The following is an 18,916-nucleotide window of genomic DNA, read 5'->3' as shown; positions in this document are numbered from 1 at the left end:
CGGCCCTACCCTCACTCTGGCCATCCTCTTGTTCCTCACATAAGTGTAGAACGCCCTGGGATTTTCCTTAATCCTACCCGCCAAGACTTTTTCATGTCCCCTTCTAGCTCTCCAAAGTCCATTCTTCAGTTCCTTCCTGGCTACCTTGTAACCCTCTAGAGCCCTGTCTGATCCTTGCTTCCTCAACCTTAAGTAAGCTTCCTTCTTCCTCTTGACTGGCTGTTCCACATCTCTTGTCATCCAAGGTTCCTTCACCCTCCCATCCCTTCCTTGCCTCATCGGGACAAACCTATCCAGCAGTCGCAGCGTGCTCCCTAAACAGCCTCCACATTTCTGTCGTGCATTTCCCTGAGAACATCTGTTCCCAATTTATGCTCTCCAGTTCCTGCCTAATAGCATTGTAATTCCCCCTCCCCCAATTAAATATTTTCCCATCCCGTCTGCTCCTGTCCCTCTCCATGACTATAGTAAAGGTCAGGGAGTTGTGATCACTATCACCGAAATGCTCTCCCACCGAGAGATCTGCCACCTGGCCTGGTTCGTTGCCAAGCACCAAATCCAACATCGCCTCCCCTCTAGTCGACCTATCTACGTATTGAGTCAGGAAACCTTCCTGGACACACCTGACAAAATCTGCTCCATCCAAACTATTTGCACTTAAGGAGGTTCCAATCAATATTAGGGAAGTTGAAGTCACCCATGACAACAACCCTGTTACTTCTGCACCTTTCCAAAATCTGCCTCCCAATCTGTTCCTCCGTGTCTCTGTTGCTATTGGGGGGTCTATAGAAAACTCCCAACAAAGTGACTGCTCCTTTCCTGTTTCTGACTTCCACCCATAATGACTCAGTAGACAAACCCTCCTCGACGACCTCCCTTTCTGCAGCTGTGATACTATCCCTGATTAACAATGCCACTTCCCCACCTCTTTTACCTCCCTCCCTATTCCTTTTGAAACATCTAAACCCCAGAACATCCAACATCCATTCCTGCCCCTGTGATATCCACGTCTCCGTAATGGCCACAACATTGTAGCTCCAAGTACTGATCCATGCTCTACGTTCATCACCCTTATTCCTGACACTTCTTGCATTAAAATAGACACACTTCAACCCATCATACTGGCTGCAACTTTGCCCTGTAAACTGTCTAACCTTCCTCACAGACTCTCTGCACTCGGTTTCTGCCTGTTCAACAGCTACCCTATCCACTGATCCGTGGCTCCGGTTCCCATCCCCCTGCCAAACTAGTTTAAACCCTCCCAAAGAGCTCTAGCAAACCTCCCACCCAGGATATTGGTGCCCCTCCAGTTCAGATGCAACCCGTCCTTCTTGTACAGGTCCCACCTTCCCCAGAAGGTAACCCAATGATCCACATATCTGAAGCCCTCCCTCCTACACCAGCTCTGTAGCCACGTGTTCAGCTGCACTCGCTCTCTGTTTCTAGCCTCACTCGCACGTGGCACTGGTAACAATCCTGAGATTACTACTCTGCTCGTCCTGCCTTTCAGCTTCCAACCTAAGTCCCTATATTCGCTTTTCAGGTCCTCATCCCTTTTCCTAGCTATGTCATTGGTACCGATATGTACCACGACTTCTGGCTGCTCCCCCTCCCCCTTAAGAATCCTGTAGACTCGATCCGAGACATCCCTGACCCTGGCACCCGGGAGGCAACATACCATCCGGGAGTCTCGTTCGCGACCACAGAATCTCCTGTCTGTTCCTCTAACCATTGAATCTCCTATCACTATCGCTCTCCTATTCTCCCCCCTTCCCTTCTGAGCCACAGAGCCAGGCTCAGTGCCAGAGACCTGGCCGCTGTGGCTTTCCCCTAGTAGGTCGTTCCCCCGCAACAGTATCCAAAACAGTATACTTATTATTGAGGGGAACGGCCACAGGGAATCCCTGCACTGTACGCCTGTTCCCTTTCCCTCCCCTGACGGTCACCCAGCTACCTTTATCCTGTAACTTAGGTGTCACTACTACCCTATAACTACTCTCTATCACCCCCTCAGCCTCCTGAATGATCCGAAGTTCATCCAGCTCCAGCTCCAGTTCCCTAACGCGGTCTGTGAGGAGCTGGAGTTGGGTGCACTTCTCACAGGTGAAGTCAGCAGGGACACAAGTGGTGACCCTTACCTCCCACATCCTGCAAGAGGAGCATGCAACTGCCCTAGCTTCCATCCCCTCTGCTCTAAATTGACAAAAGAGCTAAAAAATAAATAAAATAAAGGAAAACCTTACTTACCAAACCCTCCACACAAGAGTCCTTTTTTTTTTTTGGTTCGAGGAGGATGGGTGGGAGACACTACACGTGTAGTGTTTCTGGTTTAGCCACTGCCCGAATATATAAGTTCACTTACCCAGCAGTCCCTGTGTCCGCTTCCGCTCCTGTTCAGCCTTCGCTCCGCCGAATCACGAGGTAAGTACTTGATACCTCAACTTACCCTCCCGGCTGCCCCCTGGCTCGTGCTCTCACCGCTCCCGCTGCTCAAACTGCGTCCCCTTACTGAAAGTTCAAGGGTACCTTGCCAGAATAAACAACAAAGAAGCTTTGCATCATCTCTGCACTGTGTCACATTGGACCTGAGTGTAATGACCGCTGAAGAGTTAACCCTCACTGCCCCAGTCTGGATGTAATGGACTTTGGGGAGTTAACCCTCTATGTTCTATTTCAGGGCTTGAGGTGGCTCTAGTCCTCACTGCTGGAGACTGTCTTGGATTACTGATCTCACCAGCCAGCTGTACTTAACATTGTAAATATTTTGGTTGATTAAAAGTTAAATTCTCTCATTCCCATGTTTAATCAGTGAGTGATGTGCACTTCTTTAATTCAGGTGAGAAAAGGCAGCTTCATGATTTCTACAGAGAGAGAGGGCTTGAGATTCCCAAACCAGGTGAGTTCTCAAGACTGTGCGTCAGGTGCTCAACTCATCATGTTATATGGCTTCTGGATTGGCGATTCTGGTACAATCCAGAAGAGTAGGAAGAGTCTTTGGGCTGTATGTCATTCTCAAACCGGTATTCAGCTTTGGAGACTGCTGAGAGTGACAACTCCTTGAAGGAGTGCTGTGTAGACCATGGCAGCAATGGACAAGGGACTGCACAGGAGGGAACAGCAAAGAGTAGAAATGCCGTTGTTATAGGTGATTCCATATTAAGGGGGACAGACAGGTATTTCTGTAACCGTTATGAGTCCCACATAGTGTGTTGCTTCCCTGGTGCCAGAGTAAAGATAGAGTCAACATGATTTTGTGAAAGGAAAATTGTGTTTGTCTAATTTATTAGAGTTCTTTGAGGAAGTAACAAGCAACATGGATAAAAGGGAACGAATGGATGTGTGTACTTAAATTTCCAGAAGGCATTTGACCAGGTGCCACATCAAAGCTTACGAAACAAAATAAGAGCCCATGGTATAGAGGGTAATATATTAGCAAAGATAGAGGATTGGTTAGCTAACAGAAAACAGAGTAGGCATAAATAGGTTGTTTTCAGGTTGGCAAGATGTGATGAGTGGATTGCCATAGGGATCACTGCTAGGGTTTCAATTATTGACAATCTATATCAATGACTTGGAGGAAGGGACAGAGTGTAGTGTATCCAAATTTGCTGACAATACAAAATTAGGTGTTGTGATGAGGACACAAAGAATCTGCAAAGGGACGTAGATAGGTTAAGTGAGTGGGCAAAAACTTGGCAGATGGAGTTCAATGTGGGGAAAGTGTGAGGTCATCCACTTTGCTAGGAAGAATAAAAAGGCAGATTATTATTTAGATGGAGAAAGACGACAAAATACTGCAGAACAGAGGGATCTGGGTGTTCTTGTACATAACACAAAAGATTAGCATGCAGGTGCAGCAAGTAATTAAGAAGGCAAATAGAATTTTGGCCTTTATTGCTAGGGGGTTAGAGTTTAGAAATAGGAAAGTTTTGTTACAACTGTACAGGGTGTTGGTGAGGCCACACCTGGAGTACTGTGTACAGTTTTGGTCCCCGCATTTAAGGAAGGATATACTAGCATTGGAGGCAGTTCAAAAGCGATTCACTAGGCTGATTCCTGGGATGAAGGGGTTGTCTTATCAAGAACGGCTAAACAGGTTAGGCCTTTATTCATTAGAGTTTAGAAGAATGAGAGGTGATCTTATAGAAACATATAAGATTTTAAGGGGTCTCGACAGGGTAGATGTTGAGAAGATGTTTCCACTTGTGGGGGAATCTTGAACTAGGGGACATAGTTACAGAATAAGGGGCACATTTAAAACTGAGATGTGAAGGAATTTCTCAGAGGGTGGTGAATCTCTGGAATTCTCTGCCTCAGAGAGTTGTGGAGGCTAGATCACTAAATGTATTTAAGGAGGAGGTAGATAGATTTTTGAAATCTCAGTGAGTCGAGGGTTAGGCGGAGCAGGCCCGAAAGAGGAATTGAGGCCTGGGACAGATCAGCCATGATCTTATTGAATGGAGGGGCAGGCTTGAGAGGCTGAATGGCCTAGACCTGCTCCCAATTCTTATGTTCTTATGCTGTGTGCAATCTCTTTTGACCTTTAACAGTTTCTCTTGTGTTCTGTGGCTGTCCAGTTGTCCAGGTGCCCAGTAATGGCAAAGTGAGTCGTCACCGATCGCTGAGTAAGAAGCTGGCACTGCCTATGATTCCCTTGGACCAGCCTTTGCCTCATCTTGAGATCTCTTTGGTCCTTGAGTTCATTGGGTAAGTAACTTCTCATAGCTTACTGCCTGCGTATCAAACCCAGCTGAGATACAAGTGATTCATTGTGTGAATTGCTTTGTGACATTCTAAACCAAATATGTAATTCGTATCAGCTTGGCTAAGTGGGCAATACTGTAGCCTCTGAGTCACAAGATGTGCATTCAAACCCCATTGCAGTACTGAGGGACCACTGCACGACATTACTGAGGGGGCAGTACTGAGGGAGCACTGCACTGCTGAAGGGGCAGTACTGAGGGAGCACTGCACTGCTGAGGGGCAGTACTGAGGGAGCACTGCACTGCTGAGGGGGCAGCACTGAGAGAGCACTACATTGTTAAGGGTGCAGTACTGAGGGAGCACTGCACTGCTGAGGGGGCAGTACTGAGGGAGCACTGCACTGCTGAGGGGGCAGCACTGAGAGAGCACTACATTGCTAAGGGGGCAGTACTGAGGGAGCACTGCACTGCTGAGGGGGCAGTACTGAGAGAGCACTACATTGCTAAGGGGGCAGTACTGAGAGAGCACTGCACTGCTGAGGGGGCAGTACTGAGAGACCACTGCACTGATGAACATAGAACATAGAACAGTACAGCACAGTACAGGCCCTTTGGCCCACGATGTTGTGCCGAACCTTTAATCTACTCTAAGATAAAAATAACTACCGACCCTTCTACTATCATCCATGTACCTATCCAAGAGTCGCTTAAATGTCCCTAATGTATCTGCTTCTACTACCACCGCTGGCAGCGCATTCCACGCACCCACCACTCTCTGTGCAAAGAACCTACCTCTGACATCTCCCCGAAACTTTCCTCCAATCACCTTAAAATTATGCCCCCTGGTGATAGCCCTTTCCACCCTGGGAAAAAGTCTCTGACTATCCACTCTATCTATGCCTCTCATCATCTTGTACCCCTCTATCAAGTCACCTCTCATCCTTCTTCGCTCCAATGAGAAAAGCCCTAGCTCCCTCAACCTTTCTTCGTAGGACATGCCCTCCAGTCCAGGCAGCATCCTGGTCAATCCCCTCTGCACCCTCTCTAAAGCTTCCACATCCTTCCTATAATGAGGCGACCAGAACTGAACACAATATTCCAAGTGTGGTCGAACCAGGGCCTTATAGAGCTGCAGCATAACCTCGCGGCTCTTAAACTCAATCCCCCTGTTAATGAAAGCCAACACACCATACGCCTTCTTAACAACCCTATCAACTTGGGTGGCAACTTTGAGCGATCTATGGACATGGACCCCAAGATCCCTCTGTTCCTCCACACTACCAAGAATCCTGTCTTTAAGCCTGTATTCTGCATTCAAATTCGAACTTCCAAAATGAATCACTTCACACTTTTCCAGGTTGAACTCCATCTGCCACTTCTCAGCCCAGCTCTGCATCCTGACAATGTCCCGTTGCAACCTACAACAGCCTTCCACACTATCCACAACTCCAGCAACCTTCGTGTCATCGGCAAACTTACTAACCCAGCCTTCCACTTCCTCATCCAAGTCATTTATAAAAATCACAAAGAGCAGAGATCCCAGAACAGATCCCTGCGGAACACCACTGGTCACCGAGCTCCATGCTGAATACTTTCCATCTACTACCACCCTCTGTCTTCTATGGGCCAGCCAATTTTGTATCCAGCCAGCCAACTTTCCCTGTATCCCGTGCCTCCTCACTTTCTGAATGAGCCTACCATGGGGAACCTTATCAAACGCCTTGCTAAAATCCATATACACCACATCCACTGCTCTTCCTTCATCAATGTGTTTTGTCACATCTTCAAAGAATTCAATAAGGCTTGTGAAGCACGGCCTGCCCCTTACAAAGCCATGCTGACTGTCTCGAATCAAACCATGCTTTTCCAAGTAATCATAAATCCTGTCTCTCAGAATCCTCTCCAATAATTTGCCCACTACCGACGTAAGACTGACTGGTCTATAATTCCCAGGGTTATCCCTATTCCCTTTCTTGAACAAGGGAACAACGTTTGCCACCCTCCAATCATCCGGTACTACTCCAGTGGACAGTGAGGACGCAAAGATCATCGCCAAAGGCGCAGCAATCTCTTCCCTCGCTTCCCGTAATATCCTTGGGTATATCCCGTCTGGCCCCGGGGACTTATCTATCCTCATGTCTTTCAAAATTTCCAGCACATCCTCCTTCTTAACATCAACCTGTTCGAGCATATCAGCCTGTTCCACGCTGTCCTCACAAACGACCAGGTCCCTCTCACTAGTGAATACTGAAGCAAAGTATTCATTTAGGACCTCCCCTACCTCCTCCGACTCCAGGCACAAGTTCCCTCCACTATCCCTGATCGGCCCTACCCTCACTCTGGCCATCCTCTTGTTCCTCACATAAGTGTAGAATGCCTTGGGATTTTCCTTAATCCTACCCGCCAAGACTTTTTCATGTCCCCTTCTAGCTCTCCAAAGTCCATTCTTCAGTTCCTTCCTGGCTACCTTGTAACCCTCTAGAGCCCTGTCTGATCCTTGCTTCCTCAACCTGAAGTAAGCTTCCTTCTTCCTCTTGACTAGCTGTTCCACATCTCTTGTCATCCAAGGTTCCTTCACCCTACCATCCCTTCCTTGCCTCATCAGGACAAACCTATCCAGCAGTCGCAGCAAGTGCTCCCTAAACAACCTCCACATTTCTGTCGTGCATTTCCCTGAGAACATCTGTTTATGCTCCCCAGTTCCTGCCTAATAGCATTGTAATTCCCCCTCCCCGAATTAAATATTTTCCCATCACTGTACTGCTGAGGGGGCAGTACTGAGGGAGCACTGCACTGCTGAGGGGGCAGTACTGAGAGAGCACTACACTGCTGAGGGGGCAGTACTGAGGGAGCACTGTACTGCTGAGGGGGCAGTACTGAGAGAGCACTGTACTGCTGAGGGGGCAGTACTGAGAGAGCACTGTACTGCTGAGGGGGCAGTACTGAGAGAGCACTGTACTGCTGAGGGGGCAGTACTGCGAGAGCACTGTACTGCTGAGGGGGCAGTACTGAGAGAGCACTGTACTGCTGAGGGGGCAGTACTGAGGGAGCACTGCACTGCTGAGGGGGCAGTACTGAGAGAGCACTGTACTGATGAGGGGGAAGTACTGAGAGAGCACTACACTGCTGAGGGGGCAGTACTGAGGGAGCACTGCACTGCTGAGGGTGCAGTACTGAGGGAGCACTACACTGCTGAGGGGGCAGTACTGAGGGAGCACTACACTGATGAGGGGGCAGTACTGAGAGAGCACTACACTGATGAGGGGGCAGTACTGAGAGAGCACTACACTGCTGAGGGGGCAGTACTGAGGGAGCACTGCACTGCTGAGGGGGCAGTACTGAGGGAGCACTACACTGCTGAGGGGGCAGTACTGAGGGAGCACTGTACTGATGAGGGGGCAGTACTGAGAGAGCATTGTACTGATGAGGGGGCAGTACTGAGAGAGCATTGTACTGATGAGGGGGCAGTACTGAGAGAGCACTACACTGATGAGGGGCCAGTCCTGAGAGAGCACTGTACTGATGAGGGGGCAGTTCTGAGAGAGCACTACACTGATGAGGGGCCAGTCCTGAGAGAGCACTGTACTGATGAGGGGGCAGTTCTGAGAGAGCATTGTACTGCTGAGGAGGAAGTAATGAGAGAGCACTGTACTGATGAGGGGGCAGTACTGAGAGAGCACTACACTGATGAGGGGCCAGTCCTGAGAGAGCACTGTACTGATGAGGGGGCAGTTCTGAGAGAGCATTGTACTGCTGAGGAGGAAGTAATGAGAGAGCACTGTACTGATGAGGGGGCAGTACTGAGAGAGCACTACACTGATGAGGGGCCAGTCCTGAGGGAGCACTGTACTGCTGAGGGGGCAGTACTGAGAGAGCATTGTACTGCTGAGGAGGAAGTAATGAGAGAGCACTGTACTGATGAGGGGGCAGTACTGAGAGAGCACTGTACTGCTGAGGGGGCAGTACTGAGAGAGCACTGTACTGATGAGGGGGCAGTACTGAGAGAGCACTGTACTGATGAGGGGGCAGTACTGAGAGAGCATTGTACTGATGAGGGGGCAGTACTGAGAGAGCACTACACTGATGAGGGGCCAGTCCTGAGAGAGCACTGTACTGATGAGGAGGAAGTAATGAGAGAGCACTGTACTGATGAGGGGACAGTACTGAGAGAGCACTGTACTGATGAGGGGGCAGTACTGAGAGAGCACTGTACTGATGAGGGGGCAGTACTGAGAGGGCATTGTACTGATGAGGGGGCAGTACTGAGAGAGCACTACACTGATGAGGGGCCAGTCCTGAGAGAGCACTGTACTGATGAGGGGGCAGTACTGAGAGAGCACTGTACTGCTGAGGGGGCAGTACTGAGAGAGCATTGTACTGATGAGGGGGCAGTACTGAGAGAGCACTACACTGATGAGGGGCCAGTCCTGAGAGAGCACTGTACTGATGAGGGGGCAGTACTGAGAGAGCACTGTACTGATGAGGGGGCAGTACTGAGAGAGCACTACACTGCTGAGGGGGCAGTACTGAGGGAGCACTGCACTGCTGAGGGGGCAGTACTGAGGGAGCACTACACTGCTGAGGGGGCAGTACTGAGGGAGCACTGCACTGCTGAGGGGGCAGTACTGAGGGAGCACTACACTGCTGAGGGGGCAGTACTGAGAGAGCACTGTACTGATGAGGGGGCAGTACTGAGAGAGCACTGTACTGCTGAGGGGGCAGTACTGAGGGAGCACTGTACTGCTGAGGGGGCAGTACTGAGGCAGCACTGTACTGATGAGGGGGCAGTACTGAGAGAGCACTGTACTGCTGAGGGGGCAGTACTGAGAGAGCACTGTACTGCTGAGGGGGCAGTACTGAGGGAGCACTACACTGCTGAGGGGGCAGTTCTGAGGGAGCACTACACTGCTGAGGGGGCAGTTCTGAGAGAGCACTGTACTGCTGCGGGGGCAGTACTGAGAGAGCACTACACTGCTGAGGGGGCAGTTCTGAGAGAGCACTGTACTGATGAGGGGGCAGTACTGAGAGAGCACTACACTGCTGAGGGGGCAGTACTGAGAGAGCACTGTACTGCTGAGGGGGCAGTACTGAGAGAGCACTGTACTGCTGAGGGGGCAGTACTGAGAGAGCACTGTACTGCTGAGGGGGCAGTACTGACAGAGCACTGTACTGCTGAGGGGGCAGTACTGAGAGAGCACTGTACTGCTGAGGGGGCAGTACTGAGAGAGCACTACACTGCTGAGGGGGCAGTACTGAGAGAGCACTACACTGCTGAGTGGGCAGTACTGAGAGAGCACTGTACTGCTGAGGGGGCAGTACTGAGAGAGCACTGTACTGATGAGGGGGCAGTACTGAGGGAGCACTACACTGATGAGGGGGCAGTACTGACAGAGCACTGTACTGCTGAGGGGGCAGTACTGAGGGAGCACTGTACTGCTGAGGGGGCAGTACTGAGAGAGCACTGTACTGCTGAGGGGGCAGTACTGAGGGAGCACTGTACTGCTGAGGGGTCAGTACTGAGGGAGCACTACACTGATGAGGGGGCAGTCCTGAGAGAGCACTGTACTGATGAGGGGGCAGTACTGAGGGAGCACTGTACTGATGAGGGGGCAGTACTGAGGGAGCACTACACTGCTGAGGGGGCAGTACTGAGGGAGCACTGTACTGATGAGGGGGCAGTACTGAGGGAGCACTGTACTGATGAGGGGGCAGTACTGAGGGAGCACTACACTGCTGAGGGGCAGTACTGAGGGAGCACTGTACTGATGAGGAGGAAGTAATGAGAGAGCACTGTACTGATGAGGGGGCAGTACTGAGAGCACTGTACTGATGAGGGGGCAGTACTGAGGGAGCACTGTACTGATGAGGGGGCAGTACTGAGAGAGCATTGTACTGCTGAGGAGGAAGTAATGAGAGAGCACTGTACTGATGAGGGGGCAGTACTGAGGGAGCACTGTACTGATGAGGGGGCAGTACTGAGGGAGCACTACACTGCTGAGGGGCAGTACTGAGGGAGCACTGTACTGATGAGGAGGAAGTAATGAGAGAGCACTGTACTGATGAGGGGGCAGTACTGAGAGAGCACTGTACTGATGAGGGGGCAGTACTGAGGGAGCACTGTACTGATGAGGGGGCAGTACTGAGGGAGCACTACACTGCTGAGGGGCAGTACTGAGGGAGCACTGTACTGATGAGGGGGCAGTACTGAGAGAGCACTGTACTGATGAGGGGGCAGTACTGAGAGAGCATTGTACTGATGAGGGGGCAGTACTGAGAGAGCACTACACTGATGAGGGGCCAGTCCTGAGAGAGCACTGTACTGATGAGGAGGAAGTAATGAGAGAGCACTGTACTGATGAGGGGGCAGTACTGAGAGAGCATTGTACTGATGAGGGGGCAGTACTGAGAGAGCACTGTACTGATGAGGGGGCAGTACTGAGAGAGCACTGTACTGCTGAGGGGGCAGTACTGAGAGAGCATTGTACTGATGAGGGGGCAGTACTGAGAGAGCACTACACTGATGAGGGGCCAGTCCTGAGAGAGCACTGTACTGATGAGGGGGCAGTACTGAGAGAGCACTGTACTGATGAGGGGGCAGTACTGAGAGAGCACTGCACTGCTGAGGGGGCAGTACTGAGGGAGCACTGCACTGCTGAGGGGTTAGTACTGAGGGAGCACTACACTGCTGAGGGGGCAGTACTGAGGGAGCACTGCACTGCTGAGGGGGCAGTACTGAGGGAGCACTACACTGCTGAGGGGGCAGTACTGAGAGAGCACTGTACTGATGAGGGGGCAGTACTGAGGGAGCACTACACTGCTGAGGGGGCAGTACTGAGAGAGCACTGTACTGCTGAGGGGGCAGTACTGAGGGAGCACTGTACTGCTGAGGGGGCAGTACTGAGGCAGCACTGTACTGATGAGGGGGCAGTACTGAGAGAGCACTGTACTGCTGAGGGGGCAGTACTGAGGGAGCACTGTACTGCTGAGGGGGCAGTACTGAGGCAGCACTGTACTGATGAGGGGGCAGTACTGAGAGAGCACTGTACTGCTGAGGGGGCAGTACTGAGAGAGCACTGTACTGATGAGGGGGCAGTACTGAGGGAGCACTACACTGCTGAGGGGGCAGTTCTGAGAGAGCACTGTACTGAGAGAGCACTGTACTGATGAGGGGGCAGTACTGAGAGAGCACTGTACTGCTGAGGGGGCAGTACTGAGAGAGCACTGTACTGATGAGGGGGCAGTACTGAGAGAGCACTGTACTGATGAGGGGGCAGTACTGAGAGAGCACTGTACTGCTGAGGGGGCAGTACTGAGGGAGCACTACACTGCTGAGGGGGCAGTTCTGAGAGAGCACTGTACTGCTGCGGGGGCAGTACTGAGAGAGCACTACACTGCTGAGGGGGCAGTTCTGAGAGAGCACTGTACTGATGAGGGGGCAGTACTGAGAGAGCACTACACTGCTGAGGGGGCAGTACTGAGAGAGCACTGTACTGCTGAGGGGGCAGTACTGACAGAGCACTGTACTGCTGAGGGGGCAGTACTGACAGAGCACTGTACTGCTGAGGGGGCAGTACTGAGAGAGCACTGTACTGCTGAGGGGGCAGTACTGAGAGAGCACTACACTGCTGAGGGGGCAGTACTGAGAGAGCACTACACTGCTGAGTGGGCAGTACTGAGAGAGCACTGTACTGCTGAGGGGGCAGTACTGAGAGAGCACTGTACTGATGAGGGGGCAGTACTGAGGGAGCACTACACTGATGAGGGGGCAGTACTGACAGAGCACTGTACTGCTGAGGGGGCAGTACTGAGGGAGCACTACAGCTGAGGGGGCAGTACTGAGAGAGCACTGTACTGCTGAGGGGGCAGTACTGAGGGAGCACTGTACTGCTGAGGGGTCAGTACTGAGGGAGCACTACACTGATGAGGGGGCAGTACTGAGAGAGCACTGTACTGCTGAGGGGGCAGTACTGAGAGAGCACTGTACTGATGAGGGGGCAGTACTGAGGGAGCACTGTACTGATGAGGGGGCAGTACTGAGGGAGCACTACACTGCTGAGGGGGCAGTACTGAGGGAGCACTGTACTGATGAGGGGGCAGTACTGAGGGAGCACTACACTGCTGAGGGGCAGTACTGAGGGAGCACTGTACTGATGAGGGGGCAGTACTGAGAGAGCACTGAACTGCTGAGGGGGCAGTACTGAGAGAGCACTACACTGCTGAGGGGCAGTACTGAGGGAGCACTGTACTGCTGAGGGGGCAGTACTGAGAGAGCACTACACTGCTGAGGGGCAGTACTGAGAGAGCACTGTACTGCTGAGGGGCAGTACTGAGAGAGCACTGTACTGATGAGGGGGCAGTACTGAGGGAGCACTGTACTGCTGAGGGGGCAGTACTGAGAGAGCACTACACTGCTGAGGGGCAGTACTGAGAGAGCACTGTACTGATGAGGGGGCAGTCCTGAGGGAGCACTACACTGCTGAGGGGCAGTACTGAGAGAGCACTGTACTGCTGAGGGGGCAGTACTGAGAGAGCACTACACTGCTGAGGGGCAGTACTGAGAGAGCGCTGTACTGCTGAGGGGACAGTACTGAGGGAGCACTGCATTGCTGAGGGGGCAGTGCTGCATTGCCGTAGTGGTTGTTCTGGAGGAGTACTGCACCATTGGAGAGGCAATACTGAGGGACCATCGCACTGTCGGGGGTCTGTGCTGAGGGAGTCCTTCATTGTTGGAGGTACCATGTTCCAGATGCGGCATTAAACTCAGGGCTTGCCTGGCCTCTTAGGTGAACATAAATGAGCCCATGGCCCTATTTTTATTTGAAGAGCAGAGATTTTGCCAGTGTCCTGGCCAACATTGATGCCTCATCCAACATGAACAAAATAGATTATCCAGTCCTTTTCATAATGTTGTTTGTGGAAGCTTGTTACAAATAAATTGACGGACGCATTTCTAACAGTGACTACACTTCGAAAGTACCTCATTGGCTGTGAAGTGCTTTGGAAGGCCCTGAGGCTGTGAAAGGTGCTCCAGCTATACAAGTTCTGTCTTTATATATTTATAAATATTAGAAATACTGCAAATTCTGTAAGTGTGAAATAAAACCAGAAAATGCTGGAAATTCTAATCTGTCAGGATCTGCCAAGACCACCCTGTATTTCGGATGAGAGTCAGTGCTTTCTGCTGATAGGTTACCTACCTGGGGACTAGGTTGTTCGATGCCTGGTTGGGTGAATGTGCATAAATGAAGGAATCGCTCAGACAGCTGAATAAGCTATCGGCTTCCTGCTTACTGGTGCAGCCAACCAGCACCCAGGGCTGTGGCCACCACCCATCGTATGATGCCATGAAGTAAAACTCTCAGCCCATTGTTTATGAGGAAAGACCTGTATGTGTTGCAGCACACCCTCCCAAGGCAGCTCCAGTAATTACAGACTAGAAAAAAGGCAGGGCCTTCATGAAGGTAGATAAAGGAATCTTCAAATTAAGCAGGACTGTAGGAACAGAGAACATTAGATTAAGTTTGAAATCTGTTTTAGGGAGAGCTTACTTTATCCCAGGGTGAGGAATGTCGAGAATAGTTTGCAAACTGGGACATTCAGAATGCAGTTAAATACTCCGCTGATAAGCAGGGATCTGGATGGATGACTTCTAATAAATCAAATGGCCTCTTCTCAGCCTTGACATTGAGTCTGACTTTTGTTTGCAGACTTCCTGTAGTTTCTGTAAGATGGAATGTTAATGTCAGAATTTTACTTTACACCGTGTGTCTAGTTGGGCCGCAGACACGTGCCTTGTGTGTTGTAAATTCATTTTGGCCCCAACATTTGGATTGCTCTTTGAGTAATTTTGGTGACAGTAATGAAGCCGTTCAGAGAGGGGCATCCAATCAGGGCTTATGTTTTAGCTTCCGGTTGCCAGGCTTGCTGATGTCTCCAGCTGGCTGCTTTACCCAGGATGGTACACCTAATGCAGTCTGTGACAAGTCCTATTCATGCCACATAGGAGTGTTGCAAATGGATTCTGATTCAAAGACAAATGAACATCAGGGATTAGAAACACATTAATAATTTCATAAATTCATGAGATGTGTTTTAACCATTGCACTTCAAGATCCAGGTTCTTTCATCCTGTTGTGCTGACTTGGTCTGTCTAATCCTTGCCTTGTTTAGATTTCTCAATGCAGTGATACTCGGTGCCCAGTGGGTGGCTGTGGAGACCACAGGTTTTGTGAAAAACTCATCCGTGCATATCTGCATATTTCACTTGACCCATTCTGTGGATTTGAGAGTCAGATATTTTTCTGGAAGCGTTGAGTCCTTTGGGTTATGATAATTGCAGAATGACTTGATAGGTAGTCAGTAAATTCTTCATGAAACTGCATAGCTGGCCTTTTCCTCTCAGTCCTGAATCAGTGGCGGCACAGTGGCTCAGTGGTTAGCACCGCAGCCTCACAGCTCCAGGGACCCGGGTTCGATTCCGGGTACTGCCTGTGTGGAGTTTGCAAGTTCTCCCTGTGTCTGCGTGGGTTTTCTCCGGGTGCTCCGGTTTCCTCCCACAAGCCAAAAGACTTGCAGGTTGATAGGTAAATTGGCCATTATAAATTGTCACTAGTATAGGTAGGTGGTAGGGAAATATAGGGACAGGTGGGGATGTTTGGTAGGAATATGGGATTAGTGTAGGATTAGTATAAATGGGTGGTTGATGTTCGGCGCGGACTCGGTGGGCCGAAGGGCCTGTTTCAGTGCTGTATCTCTAATCAGGGTCCTGGTTGATCTCAGAGTGTCACAGCCTGTATTGAGGTTCCTGCATGTCACACCCTTCTATGAGTGTCTCAGCCCTGTATGGCAGACAGTACAGATGGCAGCCTCATACTGCGGCCACTACGTACTGGAGTAAATTCTAGGGTGCTGCACGAGCTGGAGCTGCTGGGTATATTGGTGTAATTGCCCCATTACCACCAGCACATTCTCAAACCATTTCTGCCCATGAATCTGGATAATTGGGTGCAACGGGTGCAGGTTTAGATGAGGGTGTGGGTTTAGGTGTACCCGGGTCTGAGGGTGTGGGTTTAGGTGTACCCAGGACTGAGGGTGTGGGTTTAGGTGTACCCAGGTCTGAGGATGTAGGTTTAGGTGTACCCAGGACTGAGGATGTAGGTTTAGGTGTACCCAGGACTGAGGGTGTGGGTTTAGGTGTACCCAGGTCTGAGGGTGTGGGTTTAGGTGTACCCAGGTCTGAGGATGTAGGTTTAGGTGTACCCAGGACTGAGGATGTGGGTTTAGGTGTACCCAGGACTGAGGGTGTGGGTTTAGGTGTACCCAGGTCTGAGGATGAGGGTTTAGGTGTACCCAGGTCTGAGGGTGTGGGTTTAGGTGTACCCAGGTCTGAGGATGTGGGTTTAGGTGTACCCGGATCTGAGGGTGTGGGTGTAGGTGGACCCGGGTCTGTGGGTGTGGGTTTAGTTGTACCCGGGTCTGTGGGTGTGGGTTTAGTTGTACCCGGGTCTGAGGGTGTGGGTTTAGGTGTACCCGGGTGTGAGGGTGTGGGTTTAGGTGTACCCGGGTGTGAGTCTGTGGGTTTAGGTGTACCCGGGTCTGAGGGTGTGGGTTTAGGTGGACCCGGGTGTGAGGGTGTGGGTTTAGGTGTACCCGGGTCTGAGGGTGTGGGTTTAGGTGTACCCGGGTGTGAGGCTGTGGGTTTAGGTGTACCCGGGTGTGAGGCTGTGGGTTTAGGTATACCCGGGTGTGAGGCTGTGGGTTTAGGTATACCCGGGTCTGAGGGTGTGGGTTTAGGTGTACCCGGGTCTGAGGGTGAGTACTTAGGTGTACCCTAGTCTGAGGGTGTGTATTTGAGTGTACCTGGGTCTTGGGATGTGAGGGTTTAGTTGTATAGAACCATAGAAGAATTACAGCACAGAAGGAGGCCATTCAGGCCATCCTGTCTGTGCCAGCTGAAAAAACTAGCCACCCAATCTAATCCCACCTTTCAACACCTGGTCCGTAGCCTTACAGGTTACAGCAAATCAGGTGCATGTCCAGGTACCTTTTTAAAAGAGTTGAGGATTTCTGTCTCCACTACCCTGGCAGTAAATTCCAGACACCCACCACCCTCTGGGTGAAAAAGTTTCTCCTCATGTCCCCTCTAATCCTTCTACCAATCACTTTAAATCTGTGCCCCCTGGTATTGACCTCTCTGCTAGGGGAAACAGGTCCTTCCTGTCTACTCTGTCTAGGCCCCTCATAATTTTGTACACCTCAATTAAGTCACCCCTCAGCCTCCTCTGTTCTAAGGAAAACAACCCTAGCCAATCCAATCTTTCCTCATAGCTGCAACTTTCAAGCTTTGGCAACATTCTTGTAAATCTCCTCTGTACTCTCTCCAGAACAATGATGTCCTTTCTGTAATGTGGTGACCAGAACTGTACGCAATACTCCAGCTGTGGCCTAACCAGCATTTTATACAGTTCCAGCATCACATCCATGCTTCTGTATTCTATACCTCGGCCACTAAAGGAAAGCATTCCATATGCCTTCTTCACCACTCTATCTACCTGTCCTGCCACCTTCAGGGACCTGTGGACATACATTCCAAGGTCTCTCACTTCTTCTACCCCTCTCAATATCCTTCCGTTTATCATGTATTCCCTTGCTTTGTTTGCCCTCCCCAAATGCATTACCTCACACTTCTCCGGATTGAATTCCTTTTGCCACTTTTCCGCCCACTCAACCAAACCATTGATATCATTTTGGAGTCTACAGCTTTCCTCTTCACTATCAACTACACGGCCAGATTTTGTGTCATCAGCAAATTTCCCAATCATGCCTCTCACATTTAAGTCCAATTCATTAATATATACCACAAACAGCAAGGACCCAACACTGAGCCCTGTGGAACGTCACTGGAAACAGCTTTCCATTCGCAAAAACATCCATTGACTACTACCCTTTGTTTCCTGTCACTGAGCCAATTTTGGATCCAACCTGCCACATTGCCCTGTATCCCATGGGCTTTCATTTTACTGACCAGTCTGACATGCGGGACCTTGTTAAATGCCTTACTAAAATCCATGTAAACCACATCCACTGAACTACCTTCATCAATCCTCCTTGTTACTTCCGCAGAATACTCAATCAAGTTAGTAAGACATGACCTTCCCTTAACAAATCCATGCTGACTATCCCTGATCCCATGCCTTTCTAAGTGGCAGTTTATCCTGTCCCTTCGAATTGATTCGAATAATTTACCCACCACCGAGGTCAGACTGACTGGCCTATTTGGCCGATCCCTCGCACCCTTTTTAAACAATGATATAACGTTCGCTGACCTCCAATCTTCTGACACCTCGCCCGTATCCAGTGAGCATTTGAAGATGATCCTCAGAGCATCCCCTATTTCCTCCCTGGCTCCCTTTAACAACCTGGGATGTAATCCATCCAGCCCTGGCGATTTATCCACTTTCAAGGATGTCAGACTGTCTTACACTGCATCTCTTATTATGCTTATCGTATCTAACATTTCACACTCCTCTTTAACTACAATGTCTGCATCAACCCTCTCCTTTGTGAAGGCAAAGACAAAAAACTCATTCAGAACCCTGCCCACATCTTCTGTATCCATGCATAAGTTCCCTTGTACATCCCTGATAGGTCCTACCCTTTCCTTAGTTATCCTCTTGCTCTGACTGTACTGATAAAACATCTTCGGGTTTTCCTTGATTTTACCTGCCAATAATTTGGTAACTGGGTTCCGGAGCACGGGTTTAGTGGTATCTGGGTCTGGGGGTTCGGGTTTCATGGTATCTGGGTCTGGGGGTGCAGGTTTAGTTGTATCTAGGTCTTGGTTCCGGGTTAAGATGTATCGAGGTTTAGGGGTGGTTTTTTTATTCATTCATGGGATGTGAGCATTGCTGGCTAGGCCAGCATTTATTGCCCATCCGTAATTGCCCTTGAGAAGGTGGTGGCGAGCTGCTTTCTTGAACTACTGCAGTCCATGTGGGATAGGTACACCCACAGTGCTGTTAAGATGGGAGTTCCAGGATTTTGACCACGTGACGATGAAAGAACGGCGATATAGTTCCAAGTCAGGATGGTGTGTGACTTGGACGGGAACTTGCAGGTAGTGGAGTTCCCATGCGTCTGCTGCCCTTGTCAATCTAGGTTGTAGAGGTTGCAGGTTTGGAAGGTGTTGTCTAAGGAGCCTTGGTGTGTTGCTG

The 18,916-nt window shown here is 50.4% G+C and overlaps 1 protein-coding gene across 3 annotated transcripts in view; it reads left to right on the top strand.

Moving 5' to 3' along the window:
* The window catches only part of pcgf6 (polycomb group ring finger 6), a 144,475-nt gene that overhangs the window by 18,069 nt on the left and 107,490 nt on the right, over window positions 1-18,916 (top strand). For all 3 annotated transcript variants that reach the window (XM_068053243.1, XM_068053242.1, XM_068053241.1), the window contains exons 5-6: window positions 2,837-2,896; window positions 4,578-4,707. In XM_068053243.1, the coding sequence (XP_067909344.1) occupies window positions 2,837-2,896; window positions 4,578-4,707 (190 nt within the window). The remainder of the gene's footprint in view (window positions 1-2,836; window positions 2,897-4,577; window positions 4,708-18,916) is intronic.

The sequence above is a fragment of the Heterodontus francisci genome, chromosome 20 (assembly GCF_036365525.1).
Source record: "Heterodontus francisci isolate sHetFra1 chromosome 20, sHetFra1.hap1, whole genome shotgun sequence".
Lineage (NCBI taxonomy): Eukaryota > Metazoa > Chordata > Chondrichthyes > Heterodontiformes > Heterodontidae > Heterodontus > Heterodontus francisci.
The sequence above is the reverse complement of the archived record's forward strand: the minus strand, read 5'-3'. Positions and strand labels throughout refer to the sequence as shown.